This window comes from Engystomops pustulosus, chromosome 2, assembly GCF_040894005.1.
Source record: "Engystomops pustulosus chromosome 2, aEngPut4.maternal, whole genome shotgun sequence".
In the NCBI taxonomy this organism is placed as follows: Eukaryota; Metazoa; Chordata; class Amphibia; order Anura; family Leptodactylidae; genus Engystomops; species Engystomops pustulosus.
Genome location: NC_092412.1, coordinates 216,181,353 through 216,198,395, shown reverse-complemented (window position 1 = coordinate 216,198,395; position 17,043 = coordinate 216,181,353). Strand labels below are relative to the sequence as shown.

At 40.5% G+C, this 17,043-nt stretch overlaps 1 protein-coding gene across 3 annotated transcripts in view; it reads left to right on the top strand.

Moving 5' to 3' along the window:
* Positions 1–17,043, top strand: part of LOC140119277 (apoptosis-inducing factor 3-like) — a 97,663-nt gene that overhangs the window by 64,878 nt on the left and 15,742 nt on the right. For all 3 annotated transcript variants that reach the window (XM_072138126.1, XM_072138123.1, XM_072138125.1), the window contains exons 8-13: positions 40–126; positions 3,675–3,766; positions 7,003–7,133; positions 7,564–7,679; positions 13,908–13,979; positions 16,503–16,566. In XM_072138126.1, coding sequence (XP_071994227.1) covers positions 40–126; positions 3,675–3,766; positions 7,003–7,133; positions 7,564–7,679; positions 13,908–13,979; positions 16,503–16,566 — 562 coding nt within the window. The remainder of the gene's footprint in view (positions 1–39; positions 127–3,674; positions 3,767–7,002; positions 7,134–7,563; positions 7,680–13,907; positions 13,980–16,502; positions 16,567–17,043) is intronic.

The window sequence follows — 17,043 nt, the reverse complement described above, 5'->3', positions numbered from 1 at the left end:
TCTTTTCCTTCATTAAAATGAACAGTTTTATTCCTACAGTCGATGAATGCAAAGGCTGTCGATATCTATTTGCGACCTGCAGAATTTTACAAAGACCATGATATTGAAGTATGGACAGAAAAAGAGGTAATAGTTATTTATTAAACTTTTTTTTAATTTTTACTTTGATTTTGATAGATATTGAATTCAGTGCAACAAATAATATACAGTGGGTATGAAAAGTATTCAACCCTTATAAATGTTTCAGATCAAAAAAGTTCTTTTTTTTGCTTATTAAAGATAACTCTCAATCCCCTTGTGTATAAAGATAATTTTTAACCTTTTACTTTACAATTTTATTCGGTTTTATTGCTGTTTTTGCTCCTATCACTCAGTGATGGTCCATGTAAGATTCTAGAGTATGGGTGGGGCCTCTCTAACCAGACACATTATAATATATCTAGTTCTGTGAGCTGAAAATGTGGTTGGATTATCAAGGTACATGTTTATATACACTTTCATTTAGCTTCACATAGAAAGAAAATGAGACAGATCAGAGAGGATGAGATCCATGAGATGCCTATTACACACAATAACAGTCAGCTCTCCTACATCTCTGCTACTCCATAACACACATTTCTACATCTGCTGTGCCTTCCACCGCAGATAAAAAATGTATCTGCCTGTAGATCAACACTCCTCACGCTGCTGCCGGAAGGAAGTCAGTGGGGCACATTTACTAAGGGTCCGCAGCTGCAAATCCGTCGGGTTTTTCCCGCACGCGTTCGATTTTTGGCGCAATCGCGTCGACTTTCGCGCGACAGAAATCAGGGGGCGTGGCCACCGGACAACCCGAAGGATTCGGAAAAACCGCAGAATTTAAAAAGCCATTTGTCGCAAGATCAAGCACTCACATACACCAGAAAAAGCAGGTGAACTCCAGCGGACCTCGGCGCAGCAGCGACACCTGGTGAATATCGGCGCACGGACCTTAGTGAATCCCGGCAGAACCCGAATCAGCGTCGGAGAACCCGCCGCTAGATTGCGACTGGACCGGGTAAGTAAATGTGCCCCAGTGTCTTGTATCAGTGTGAGCTCCGTCCTGGACTGCATGGGGGGCTAGAGTGCAGGGAGCAGAGAGAGAGAAACTCTGTGCCACAGCCGTCGAAACCAAGGTGGCTTCCCCGTCCCTTAAGTCAGAAGTTACAGGGTTGTGTCAAGGGGCAACTGAAATTGTGTACACCAGGACTGATAAAGATAGGTTGGAATCTGTGAAATGCTGCATTTTTTTTAATGACAGTGAATTAGAGAATGTGTTATTTTGTTATCCTGAGTACAAATAAGAAACTTTTCTTCGTGGAAATACCCCTTTAATGTACACTCTACACCCCATCTTGACAGAAACAATCGAAATGTAGATATTTTTGCTAATTTATTAAACAAGAAAAAATAAAATATCACACGGTGATAAGTATTCAGCCCCTTTGATCAGTATTGAGTAGAAGCAGCTTTTGAGCAAGTACAGCCTCGAGTCTACTTGGGAATGATGCAACATGTTTTTCAAACCTGAATATGGGGATGCTCTTCTATTGCATGCAGATCCTCTCCAGCTCCCTCAGGTTGGATGGAGAACCTTGGTGGAGGCCATTTTCAAGTCTCTCTAGAGATGCTCAATCGGGTTTAGGTCAGGGCTCTGGCTGGGCCAGTCAAGAATCGTCACAGAGTTGTTCTAAAGTTATGTTAGGGTCATTGTCATGTTGTAAGGTGAACCTTAGGCCCAGTCTGAGGTCCAGAGCACTCTGGAAGAGGTTTAAATCCGGGATATCTATATACTTGGCCGCATTCATCTTTCCTTGAATTGCAACCAGCCACAGTGATCTTGGGGTTTTTCTTTATCTCTCTCACCAAGGCTCTTCTCCCACAAATGCTTAGTTTGGCTGGGAGGCCAGGTCAAGAAACAGTTGTGGTTGTCCCAAACTTCTTTCATTTAAGGATAATGAATGTTACTGTGCTCTTAGAAACCTTGAGTACTGCAAAAATGATTTTGTAACCTTAGCCAGGTCTGTGCCTTGCCACAATTCTGTCTCTGAGCTCCTTGGGCTCATTGATTCTCATGTGCTCTAACAGTGTGAAAAATTTAAATGGGTCTGTATACTTTTCATACCCACCTATTGTGATAGGAGTTCATTATTTTTGTTGTTAGTTGTCCTGTTTTGGCTCCTGATTTTAGCTGTGGTTTGCACTGTGATTTTCTATAGTGGATCAATGTATTTGGCACACCGTAAGAAGAACAAACGATCATCAGTAATGTAAAACCACAATCATGTAGAAGTTGGTAAACTTGCATTTTGTTGGTCTAAGGCTACATTCACACGAACGTATGGAGGACGTATATACGGCCGAAGTATATACGGCCAATATACGTCCCCCATACACTCCTATGGGCGCACGGCACCCTACGGGAGCGGTACGGTGCAGCACACGTGCGGCACCGTACCGTTCCGTACCCGGGAAAATGATAGGACATGTCCTATCTTTTCCCGTAATATGGCGCCGTGCGCCATAGGTTGCTATGGAGAGGGGCGGGGGTGAGCTGCGCTCACCTCCTCCTCCTCTCCCCGTACACTGCCTTTGCCCGCTACGGTACGGTACGGGCGGGCAACGGCAGTGTGAATATAGCCTAAGTATGCGCCAAGAAATGCCATGCAGGAAAAGTGTTGGGATTGAAAAGCTTCGCCTAAACTGAGCGTCCAAAAAAAGATGTTAGTGTGGGAAACTAAGCTAAATTGTGCCACCGAAATATAATAAATATGTTGCATACGGCACAGAAAAAATTCAGCCGAAAAACTGGCATACGGCTTAAAATGCTAATTTATCAAAACTAGTAGAGTGGGCAAAAATAATAAAAGCATGGAAAGTATATCTCTACAACATCCTGCCAGACAATGTATTGGGCTATTGTATTCTGAATTATAAGGTTTGCAAAGTTGAGGATTTGGGAATTATTATATTTATTTTTTTTAGTACCATACTTGCAGATTTTCATATTGTATGTGTTGTATTTAACAGCCAACAAAATGCATGCCACCAAATCATGAGAACCATGCAGCAAAACTACTGCGTTCTTAGTGGCCATAATCCATTAAGAATGTCTACTAACTTCTATGAATTACAATGTGATGAATAATGTATTATGTACAACACTGCTATATCCATTACATTGCTTTGCAGAATAGATTTATATGTATGTAACTGTACTGCCACCTATTGGACATAATTTGTGTATGTCTCCCTGAGAAGTCCAATATTGCAATAGCTCTAATGAAAACAGAATTTTCTAAGCAGAAGTACATATTTGTCACCAGGCCAGCCCACACAACTGGCTGAGATACAATGTGCAGACATGCAAGGGAAAAGCGATTGCTCTGATGCTGTAACTGAATGTGGTCCTAACCAAGATAAAACCTACATGCTACAGTACCGAATATTATGACAGATGTTATGATGATTCGGAGTAATACATGTGGACTCCAGAAGTCTATAATATCCTAAATGTATCCATAATAATAGGCATGCTGTCATGCAGGTGGCTCCTATTAAATGTACCAGGCCAGACAGGGATATTTGCTTAGATTATATGATGTCTATATTCTGCACTTTGATTGAACTATTACATTTTTTACTATATGTTCTAGGTTGTTTCCATTAACTCAGATGACGCCAGGGTCAAATTTAAGGATGGATCATTCCTCCAGTACAGCCAACTTCTTATTGCCACTGGCAGCAGGTAAATAATCTGATACTTACCTCGAAAACCTCATTCTGTACAGTAACAGGCTGTGCAATGTTCTACTCTGAAGGCATGCAAAAGGCTGTCCAACTTTGCGAGCTGAAGAGCAGTAAATCTTCCCTAGTGCAAGGGTCTGCTTTGCTGGATGAATCTCCGGAGAGTCCGTTTGGCTCTGCTGCATCTGCAGCACAGTTTGGAAGTGTCACACAAAACCCCAGGACTGAGTCTGTATTTATAGACTCTGGGTCTCAGACTCTTGAAGTATCCAGGGAGCTAGCCAATGAACAGTATGTAGCAACACCAGGGGACAATACATGGGATAAATTAAAGATAAATAAAACCTGTTAACCGTTTAGGAGCAGAATACATACATATTGTACACTTTAGATCTACTTCTAGCACGTGGTGGAGCTGTTGTTACACAATGCAACCAGCAAAGAGGGAATTCAGGGGTAGAAGGAGCTTGGAAAAGCTGGGTTACGATTAGAAAGCTGTATTTCTGAGTAACAGAACCCAGTGTGGTGATCAGTCCTACTGGGTCCACTTTTGCAAGAATCCAGATTATAGTTTTGTAACTGCCCAACACATGCACCACCAATCCAGCCAACAAATAAGTGTATATGTGTAGTTGGAAATGCTTACAGGCAATATGCATAGGACCTAATATAAGATTAAAAAAAGTTTTAATGGCATATATGAATATACTGCTTCTCTATCATATGTTGATATTGTTGAAGTGGCCTCTTGGTTTTCCCCCTTTAACACCTGCACAGAATCATAGACTTCACTCTAGTGGACCGACAAACTGCTACATTTTGTAATAGTCTACTATCATTGAGAACCTATGCAGGTGGGTAGAGTGATGTTGGCACATGGCACCACAGGGACAGACCTAGACATAGCCAGGAAAGGAAGAGTTAGTTGTAATAGCACAGATCAGGTAGAGACAGAGGTAAGGATAGGAGAGGTCAAACACAGAAAAAGTAGCATTACACTAGGAATTGGGTGGACACTAGGAATTGGGTGCCCAAAAGTATTGGGAAGGTGCTTTTGAATAACCTTTGGTATCAGGACAATAAGGATTCTTGATAAAGATGCTATTGGCGTTAGGCAGTATTCTTTGAAAAAAGGGTTATTGGGTACAGAAGTGAGCCATTGCAAACTCATTCTAATACCTGGTGGAGACGGTTCACATTTTTGAGTAATTGAGCCTCTCACCCCTTTTCTATAACCTTTACCTATTTTACTGTGCTGTCTTTTGTTTGAATCCATTGATAAACCCAACTCCCTGAGCATATAAAGCTGCTGATACTGTTACTGTCAGTAACAACATGCCCCTATTAATGTCACAGTGTTATAAATGTTGAAAAAACTGAATTTCATATGGTGTTCAAATTTAGGACTTGGCATAACTAAAGTAGACTTTCATGGACCATCAAACTTGGATAGAAAGTGTTTATTGATCCACAAAATGATGGAAGAAAACACCACATTCTTTAATATTTAAAAGGGGTATTCTGGGAATATGAATGTCTGATACAAAACCCCCTAATGCTATAAATTAATGAATATAACAAAACTCAATGTCATTAGTCACAAAATGGAGCTTAAATAGTTTGATTTTATAATTCACAAAATGTTATGGGCTTTCTAAAGTAAGATGGCCACCACTGGAAATGACAAGTCCCATGATCCTTTAGCTCTCAGTAACTCCTCTAATGATTGTCTCCCAGTGATGATATAACTGACTCTCCTGTTCTGTTACAATAGTAATGATGTGTAACTGCCATCACTGCACATTACCTAACTGAGATGATGTCTCGCCAGAACAGTGGTCATACTGGATGCACTGCAACCAACAGATTAGAGCCAACCATAGCAGTGATCACATGATCTGCCCAGGTGACAGGTGCAAGTCATGTGATGTGGACATGTGACCAGCGGCCATCTTCTGTCCTGTGTCTGTTCCGTGCAAAGAAAAATCAGCGGACTGATCTAAGGGCAAGTGGCATTTTAATTCTCCATCATAGTGTATGTCCACAGCATTTTTCTGCTAAATTTTAAATAACAACTAATTACGTATTAGCTTATATTTTAAGGTCTCATTTGAGACCTTATGCTTGAGACCATATGAGTTATGCTTAATAATAATAATAATAATAATAATAATAATCTTTATTTATATAGCGCCATCAAATTACTCCTGGAATACCCCTTTAAGGAACAATTATTAATAATAAATCTTTATAAGGTCCTATCATATTCTACAGACTCTGAATGTAGCCTTATTTTGTTTGTGCATGTACCGCGTCATCTATCAGATGGCCGTATGGGGGAAGTATATACGGCCGACGTATATACGGCCGATATATGTCCCCCATAGACGACAATGGGCGCACAGCGCCCTACGCTCTAACATGTCCTATCTTTTGACGGCATACGGCGCCGTGCACCATATATCCCTATGGAGAGGGGCAGGGTGAGCAGTGCTCACCTCCTCTTCCTCTCCCCGTGCACCGCCAAGTGCCCGCCATGCTACGGTATGGCTGGCAACGGGCGTATGAATGTAGCCTAAGACATTAAGGGTATGTTCACATATGTTCATCTGCTACTAGGTTTTCTGACATAGACCAAAATGACCTATATTCCATCTGGAATATGCAGCATGATACTCTCCTGTTGATTTCAAAATCTGTTGTGTGAATGGGACCTAAAAAAATATGTGAACATAACTTGTTTAGACCATAAATTACTTATTGACATCACTATATTGCAGTATTCTGATTATCCAATAAACTGATATATGGTGTCTAATATATGGCCCAAAGTACAGTACCAGTAGTATAAATTGAACAAGGTGTTGACCATTTTCAGATTCACAATAAGAACAGATTCCCATTTCATTATTCAACTTTTCATGCTGCAGTGGTCTGTTTCAGTACATACACGTTTTATTAGAACACAATATGGATTATTTTGTTAGTACATCTGCTTCTGGTGTAGTCCGTAGATATAAATGTTTAATTTTTATTAATCTGGCCTTGGTTAGCGTCCAATAAGGTCAATTTGGGACAGAACAACAGGTCCATAAGAACCTGTGCATGGTTTAGTGTCCTAAATTGCCCCAAAAGGTATCCTTTTAAGGGATTATCACTCTATTCTTGACCAAAATAAAAAAAACAGACTGTTAAAGAAACTGGAATTTTAATAAACCTTACATGTGTATTTATTAGACCTAGGGAAATTAAGTGTCCTGGCTCCACATTGAAGAATATCTTCTATCTACGTTTCCCTGAAGAGGCCAATGCAATCTCTGAAGCTGCTAATGGGAAGAATGTGGTGATTATGGGGAGTTCATTTATAGGTAGGTACAATTATATAATATCACGGGACCACAGCAGATAATAACAGTCCATGGTAGACCTTGTGTTGAAACAAGTTTGATGAATACATTTGTATCCTAAAGATACAGAATTATATGAACTGCATTAGGGCAGGTAATCCCATCACAACTGTAAATCTAATGCACTAGATATTACATGGGATCTATGATAAAACCATTTTGGCTCATTAGACCCACAGCCATACCTGATATATGGTCTGTATAAAATACCCTGTTACCCTAGTTTAAATAAGCCACAAGAAATCAAAGGATGTGTGTACTGGGAGAGTAGTTTCTATGGGACAAAAAAACGCGTTACACTGTTTAGCACTAAAAATGACCTATATGTGACAACAACAAACGAAACAAAAATTCTTACTATGTAAAATATTCTCTTCCCCTGTGTAACAAGGCATGGAGATTGCAGCATTCCTTGCAGATAAAGCAAATTCTGTGTCTGTAATAGGAAGATCTGATGTCCCCTTTCAGGCGGTGTTGGGAGCACAGATTGGAGAGGTTGCTATGAAGGTAAATATAATGTATGCTGCATGTATTGATCACTGGGAATTAATCACTGTGATGTTTTAAATACATCATATCCAGAACAAAGGAAGTACATTGGGAGTCTTAAAGGGGTTGTATGAAGCAATAATCTGATCTGTGTGGGTCTTACTGTCAGGACCTCCATCTTTCACAGGAAGTGTATGGGCAGTCTTAAAGGAGTTGCACAGCTTTTAATTGTTAGTCGTTTTCCACAGGTTAGGGCATAACAAACTGATCCGAGGGGGTCTGACTACTGGGACCTCTAACAATCACAAAAATGGACCTCCAAAAATTACAATAATGGAGCATTAGGTCGAGCATTAATTCCAGTTTCTCCATACAGTGCTATGGTAGCTTTTGGTAATTTCAAAGCACAGTGCTCATTTATCTACAGCACCCCCACAGAGAGATGAAATGCCGGAGGTACCCCATGTATTGCCAGCTGTGCCTTACTAAGTATTGAATGGAACTCCATGTTGCATGCTTGACTGTTCAAATTGTTATCCCCCAATCATGTGGAAGAAGCTATTGACCTCGAGCTTAGGATCCATTAAGGGGGACCCGGCATAGATTGGTCTAACTGGGCCTAATAGGCAACGGTAGATGGCTGACCACCTCCAGGCGTATGAATTTCATTCCATCTTGGCTGTGCAGATAACGCTTCCTTTTTCTGTTTTACTTCTTCCATAATATGCCACAATCACCATTTCATGTTAGTCTAGGAGGGCTATTTGCCCCTTATAACTGGATAAACATGAATGTCCAAGGACATTTGGGGACTACAGTGATTTTATCAGGAGCTCTATGGCTATACTTATCTGAAACTTCTGCAAGATGTATCTAGTGCTGCAGGATTCCTCTGACTATAAGACTCAGGAACTAAAAAAGTTTTTTTCTTTCCAACTTAAAAGTCAGAGTGCTATAGTCTCAAAAATACCGTAAGCAATTAAACCCTTCTTTATTTTTTTTAACATACATTTTTTAATATTTTTTTTTTTTTAATAGAATTATACAGTACAAGGAATTGGTCTAATTAAACCGTTCTTTTTTTTTTTTTTTGCTCTAAATATAAAATACACAGGTTTTTATTAACCATTGTGCAATGTAAATTGTTTTTACAGTGCAATTCTTTTTTTAAACTTTTTATTGCAAAACACAATAAATAAAACCAAAACATCAGACATTTGTGCAAATCATGCTTACAATCTTGTACAGTGTTACGTGTTATTTTCGTTGCCTGAGGTTCAAGATAACAAGAAAACAACAATAAACATCAAGTATATACCATCAACCAGTTGAGTTATCTTATTTTGCTTTATCTGCGTGTTCTTTATAACTATGGAAAGAACTTATGTTTATGATTAGATGCACTTTGTTTTCTAAACCGTTCTTTTTCAATACTTTTTCCTCCTCATCCTAAATTTTTAAACTCTGAGTAACGCCCTTCAGATTCCTTTTTCTCGCCCGGCCATATGTACGTCATGCATACCTGCCACAATCACTGTCATACGTGGAGATTTGGCAAGTCTCTTTTTTTCCTCATTCTTCTACTGTTCCATTAGTAATCTCACCCGGAAAGATCGCTGACTCCACCTCAAGATTAGTCAGTGTTTCATGCACTGGAGAATGTAGCGACATGAATTCCAATTCTGTGCAGAGCTAAGGAGATTTAACAATAGTAGAATCAAAACCAAGTTTAAGCCTCTGCTCAGTTTACTGCTAATATGACTGGAAAGTAGCAGAATAGAATGAATCCCTCATTAATAGCTATTGCTGGGACAAGTGGGTGGCTACCAATTTGGAGGCAAATATTTTCCATTAGGTTGTCTCCCAATCAGAGGTCGCACTAACATTTTTCCCAAAGGGTAAAAATACTCCTCTTACTATTTTTGAGGAGTATTTTTAGTCGAGGAGGAGTATGAAAATTTCGGTAATACAGGCGGTCCCCTACTTAAGAACACTCGACTTACATACGACCCCAAGTTACAAACTGACCTCTGGATATTGGTAATTTATTGTGCTTTAGTCCTAGGCTACAATAATCAGCTGTAACAGTTATCACAGGTGTCTGTAATGAAGCTTTATTGTTAATCCTGATTCTTATGACAACCCAACATTTTTAAAATCCAATTGTCACAGAGACCAAAAAAGTTTTGGCTGGGATTACAATGATAAAATATACAGTTCCGACTTACATACAAATTCAACTTAAGAACAAACCTACGGACCCTATCTTGTATGTAACCTGGGGACTGCCTGTACATAACTAAATGATATATAATAGCCGTATATAATGTTAATAGACGCTATTTATAAAAAAAAAAAATTCACCTGTGTGTGCACCACGCACAGCACACACTGCGCACGCTCACTCACTTGCACAGCGCACACTCACTCCCTCCCTCGCACAGCGCACACTCGCACAGCGCACACTCACTCCCTCGCACAGCGCACTCACTCCCTCCCTCCCTCGCACAGCGCACACTCACTCACTCCCTCCCTCGCACAGCGTGGTGAGGCGTTAATGCGACCTCTGCTCCCAATACTTCATAAATAAGCAGTAACTTGCTATTTAGAAGTGATACTGGACCAGAGCTATACTTCTGTGTAATATTCAAAGCATAAATAGCCAAATTTGCCGGTCAGAAGACTGAGAGAGCTGGGTGACTACTACAACTACTTTTAGACAAGACAAGAGAAACAAGTTTCTCCCTTTATTGCATAAGGTGGAGAAACTTTTAGGGATAGATTTATCCATATCTTTATACAACAGAAAAATCTGTTGTAATCTGAATGAGAAAACTGTCTTAACGTCCTTGCACCACATTTATCAGGGGTTTTAGAAAGTTTTTTGACTAGTACATCAAAAGGGGCTTGGTCTCTAAATTGTACCAAAATGTTAAACAATCTGGTGTATTTTTCTGGTGTAAACTAAGCTGACTAGTAGGATTTGCACTTTACAGTCTTGCATTGGAACAGTTTAATACTGTCTGTCTAACTTTGCAGTACTAACTTCGAGACACTTTCCATATATTTTCTCCTTAGTGTCTTAAACTGTTAATACATTTCGGCACAATTTTGCGGTTGCTCCTCTAAACATAGAGGACATCTACCATCAGATTTACTGATGGTAGGCTAGTCCTACTTACAAGCTCATACTAAACTTCTTTTTGGTGATTATGCTAATCAGTCTGGGGTGCTCTGGCTTGCGTCTCCGGAGCATCTCTTAGTGCCTCATCATATAATTTATTCACTCCCTCATTACTTTTCCAGTCCCGTTCGGTCCCCCCTGATAACAGTCTTTTTGCAAAGTGTATGGGAGGGACCGGGAAGGACAAGGCGAAACTAGAACAATAATGGGGGAGCTGCGGTGATATAGGCCAGAGCACCCCAGAAAGATTAGCATAATTTTTATAACTCTTTATCACCCAAATCACTGCACAAATGGTTATAATAAAAGAAGTTCTACGAAGAACGATTCTGCACAAGCTTCTAAGTAGGACTAGTCCACCATAAGATGGTAGATGTCCTTTAATGCAGTGGTCCTCAACCTTTTTGTATTTGGGGAGTGGTTGTACCCCCAAAAAATGCGTGCCCAGCAAATACCCCAGATCTTACTCCAACCTATATAAAGTTTCCCACTTTATAGTTCTCTCGTATATAACCCCCTCCCATTACTACTCATTAACGAAATGTCCAGTAGCCTCCCCTTATTAATAAAATGTCCACAGCAGAGCCACCTCATAAAACGCACAGCCCCCATAGTAATTTCCCCAGCCCTCATAGTAATGTCCCCTGCCTAGCCCCCAATAACAGTTTCCCATCTGGCCAAGAAGAACCTGGAGCCACAGGGAGAAGAGGAGCATCGGAAGTTAGAATACAGGTTTTTTTCTTTTTAAGTTTTTGTCCGCAGACTGGGACCGGGTGTTTCACGGCCCAGTTTTGGGATGCGGCCCGGTGGGTAGGTACCACTACTTTAGTGGATCAGGAAAGAATAAGTTATCCATATTAGATTGAAGTGGTTTGGCAAGATTAAATCCATAGTGCTCTGTGCCAGTGCAGGGATAATTAAAACTGTTGCATGACACACCAGTCTTAATAAATTTCCCCCAATATTTTTATGCTGGGAAAACTTAGGAGAGGGTAAGCAAAACGATTTGCATATTTGCAAAAGAAACGTCACATCTGTTATTGGTTTATATTTGGAACTGAGTTCAGTGAACTGTAATTCCATACACATCCGATGGACAGATGTGGAGCTGCAGATCCTGTTAGAAGTCTTTCAGGTGTATAACTTCCACACCACTAGTCTTCAATGGTAATCATGGAGCCATCTGAAAGGTGAAAACGGGTGATTTTCTTTTATTCTGGGGAACAAAAGAGTTTTCTTAATATCATTTTTCTTTGTTGAAAAGTGAAAGTTTGTACATTACTTGAAATGACTGCACATGACATGCTGTAAAATCAGGTCAGATTGAAGTGTTTCTTCCTTTATTCTTCGACTGTTTGATCTGTCCCCATCACCCAGCGTTACAAGCTGTTCTCCTCTGTGCTTGTGGCCTGTCAGATATGCTCAATAATAAACACTGGACGAGATCTGATCTGTTACATTTCTGAGCTGAAAATGAGCGAGAACTTGGCAAAAAGCAGGAAATCCAGGGAGTCTCCCTCATATTTGACATGCATGAGAATTCTGCTTCTAATTAAATCAACATTTGACATGATCTTGTTTCCTTGAGTACATTAAAGGGCCAGTGTCCATTACAACAAAAAATATACAGTAAAATTTCTCCAAAAGAAGACCACTCACTTATTCAGACCACATTTCCTTTTGCATACTGGCCACTGTGGAGAACCTTTTAGATATGCTCTATAGGGATCTATATAAACAATGGGATCCCCTTAACAGTTCTTTATTATTGCACTTCATGTTTCAGGATTATAAAGGGTGTAGCCACTATTGTTGTATTTTTTAAGTTTCTGTTCTAGTAGGGTAGTTCAAAATGTCAATCCCCTACATTCTTGCAAGTAAAAAGGTTGACCATAAATAAGAAAGTTTACTAGAATAAGTACAATACCCCGATAGGGTCACCTACATTGAGGTAGACTCTTTTGCAATCCGTAGTAACCCTGGGTCACATGACCCGGCGGCAGACACTTCTGGGGCTCCCTGTGATGGCCAGTATCCTGTGGACTTCTAGCAGGTCAGGGGTCAGTGTGATCATTACTGCAGCACACATTCTGTAATGAGCACAAAGCCCCCTTACTCGCCACAAGTCCACAAAACAAGGGATGTCTCAGGAAATCCTAAAAGTTGTTGCTATGACACATAGCCATGACCAATGGCAACGCCAGGCAGAAGTGAAAAGTTTACGAGGGTAAGTACAATATGTGGTCAACCTCTTTAATATAAACCTGTCAAATGACACTTACTGCTCTAGGATATAATATATAGGCACAACAAATAAAAAGATTGCAGTCCAGCACTTCTAGAACTTCATGTAAAATCCAACAAATGTACTTTGTTGCTTCACGGACACAGACAGAGTAAAATAATAATAATACTTTATTTATATAGCGCACAGAGTTTGCCACATCAGTCCCTGTCCCCATGGGGCTCACAATCTAATCAACCTACCAGTATGTTTTGGAGTATGGGAGGAAACCCACGCAAACAAGGAGAGAACATACAAACTCTTTGCAGATGTTGATCTAGGACTAGAACCCAGGTCCCCAGCGCTGCAAGGCTGCATAATGCTAACCACTAAGCCACTATGCTGCCTATGTACAAGCATGACCTCTTGGCCTTACTCATGGTCTTTTTATCATAATATAATATTTAATTATTTGCTTTAGAGCAGCATTTGTAAGAAAAAGCCATAAGAACTCCTAAAAGAGAAAGTGAGAGTCCTAAATATCCCACCCACTTACAGTGATGCTGTATCAGTGTGCGCAAACAGAAGGGTGTCAATCATCCTGTGTGTGGGTGGGGTAATCCACACTCTCAATGTTTCTCTAAGGAGATTCACTCTGTTTTTGTTCCATTTTATGCCTTTGGATGTTCATAAAATAAGGAGAAACTACAAATATTCCAATATACTTGCCTTTCAAACTTGACTCTGGACCCTCAAAACTCTCCACAAATCGATGAAACCATTTCAAGTAAATATCACTTACTTTTACTTGTCTTAACCTGTTTGTTTTTTATTACAGCTTCTGAAGGAGCAGGGAGTGAATTTTTACATGAGGACAGAGGTCAGAGAGATTCGGGAAGATAATGGACAGGTAGGATTACTGAATGGGCACTAGGCATGTTGCATTTCTTTAGAGATATGTTTCTTATCATTACTATTGTTGTGTTCATATAGGTCATTGTTTGACCTCCGCCTGTTTATTGCATCTCTTAGGCTACATGTATGCGAACTTTGCTTTAGTCTGTGCTATCCATTAAAGGAATAGCACATGGATGCATTAATTTCTATGGGCTCGTGTACAAAGACGTGGTTTCCAAGGTCCTGTGTACACTGAATATCCGAGCTGCAAAACTCAAAGGTCCTATTCCTGGCCGTGTTTGTGCTTGGATGTTTTTTTTTTTGCAAAGATAAAGCTCAAAACCTTAGGGTTCATTCACACGGCCGTCTGGGCGACGTACATACGGCCGCAAATTTGTGGGCATACCGCGTGTGAATGCACCCTTAAACTGAGATACCTGTCTTGACCTCTGCCATACTTACCCTGTTACACCTGTTGACCTATTGCCTTTTCACCATTATATTTATGTCCAGAGCTTGATTTGAATGCTTATCAGGTCTCTATTTGTACCCTCACTACCATAAAGAAGCATCTCTCAGCCTTCCTGGGATGGCTGCCACTTAACAAGGACTACTCCTACAGTTATTGACATTGGTGATTCCCTGCCGTTTAGTTCATATCAATGTATGGTGGCCCAGTAGTGAAACCCAGAAAAGTTCATCACCCATAGGAGTTGACCTAAGCCAAATCTATGTGTATATAGGAAACTGTGTATATGGTAAATGAGTATCTATTGCGGCTTTATGGCTTAGATAAAATAATTTCCCCTTCCTTTTAAGGAATAACCAATAATCACTGTAGCTTTGGTGATCTGTGCATGGCAGCTTGCTGCCTTTACTGTGGGCATGGCCCTTCTTCTCCTATTCTGGCTACCAGCTCTTTTTACAGTTACCCCTTTTCTTAGTGCCAGAACATGCTCTGATTCTGCAACACCCTCCCACCGGGGCCTGACCTTTTGGAGTGGGGTCAGCTGGATTCCCATGATACCCAAGTGGCTGGCTTTGGTGAGGCCTAGCACTAGACTTGTCACGGTCATTTGGTCCAGGTGGAACAGGCCTCGCCCATGCCAGGCAGGGCCAGTAGAGGGGTGTCCCATGATGTAAGTGGCAGCCAGGGATCACAAGTGGAGACAAGTTGTAGAACATCTACAGTCTCTTTATACCAAGACTTCAATGCAGCAAAAGTAGTAGTGGTCCTATCTGCCTTTGTCCGAGGTAGCTGGTTGGATACAGTATGTTAGAGGAAGCACAAAGCCCAGATTCTGGAACTTGGGGCTAGAAATGACAGGAGCTGCTGGAGCATCAAGGTTAAAGCAGGCAATGTATAGTGAATTAGAGATGCAGGCCTGATGGAGGGAGATTGCCTTCAGATGGAGATGGCAGCAGCAAGGTGCTGGTCCAGTAGCCTATGTGTTCTGAACGATCACCAAGATTGTTCTCCTAGACTGTTATGGAACTTCCAGCCAGAGAGCGTATAAGTTTTAACTCCACACTGGCGGAGTTCCAGGCATCCACCAATAAGGAACCTTGGGGCAGAACAGGATTGGCGATCATCAAACATACATTATGATTGGTTAACAATTTAATCCTCCCTTCCCTTACAGCTGCATTACCAATTATGTACAGTAGATGGTGGCAATTTCCTCACAGAGGTGATCATGCTCTATGGACATATAGCAATCTAACAAGACCACATTATTTCTAAATGACCACATTGGCAGCGCCATTAGAATTTCCCATAGAAAGGTGCTTGAACATTAAGGTTCCTACTACCTTGAAAGAGTATCCTGATTGCTGTCTAACTCCTGACTTGTTCTCTGGTTATGTTCCTTGATCACATTTTGTCTGACCCCGGCTAGTTCTGAATATGATTGTACACTGGCAGCCCTAAACTTCATTTGGACCCTGAACTCAACCTGCCCTGACCTCAGTTTCTTCCTGATCATTCTCTTTCTGACCTCCAGCTGCTATCTGTTCTAAGACTATTTTGGGATGACCTGATGAGCCTGTACAAGGTCTAAAGGGTGAAACCTCCTCAGGTTGATTAAATAATTCCCTTTGTCACCTAGCAGGATTGGCCACCTTCTACAATAACGTTTTATTCTGCATGACTCCAATCAGATTGGGCAGAATTGATTGCTCCGTACATGACTGTGTCACAGGGTTTAGTTCCAACCAAAGCATGGATCAATGATCTCCGTGGTTCCCCTACATATTTACATTTCCAATATTTTCCCCCCAAATTTATAATATTTATCTCAAAAATGAATAATCAGAGAATTCTGGTGAATAAATGTTTATTTCTGCAGGAGTTAACCCTGTTGAATGTCTTGTTGAAGCTACTGCGTCTACAGCTGTACGTCCATGAACACAGCAGCTGGACAGTACAGTATGTGTTGTGCATGACTAATCCCATAGTACAGTATTACAGTATTATATCTTGGCATATTGAAACCAGATCACTTTATCTAACAGTGGCTTATTTTCTCATTCACAGGTAAAAGAGGTCATATTGAGAAATGGAACTCAACTTCCTGCTGATGTAGTTGTGGCTGGAATAGGTTAGTTTCTAATAATGTAAAATATACGCATGTCACCTATGGCAGCATTGAGCTACAATCCTATTATGCAAAGCTGATGGGGGAGGCTCAGTTATTTAGCTTCATTTACACCAAGCCACAGGTTGCAAACCTCTCCAAATGATAACATATATCTCATCCATTATAAGTCAGACACAAAGGAGCTGAGATGATGAAAATTGATGAAATTTTATCCACAAAAATGCGCAAAATTGAGCGTGCAGTTAAAGTTCTGTTTCAAAATAAATAAACAGACAATCCCTGGGTTACTTACACGTTGGGTTCTATAAGTTTTTTCTTAGGTTGGATTTATAGGCAAGTCAGCACAGGTATATTTTGTAAGTGTAACTCCAGAACAATTTATATCTTGATTACCTACAGTATGTACAACAGTTTCTTTGCTATCCTCCTTAGTTTAGCTGGCTCTTGCACTAGCTTGTCTCCTGGCTGTGCTGATTT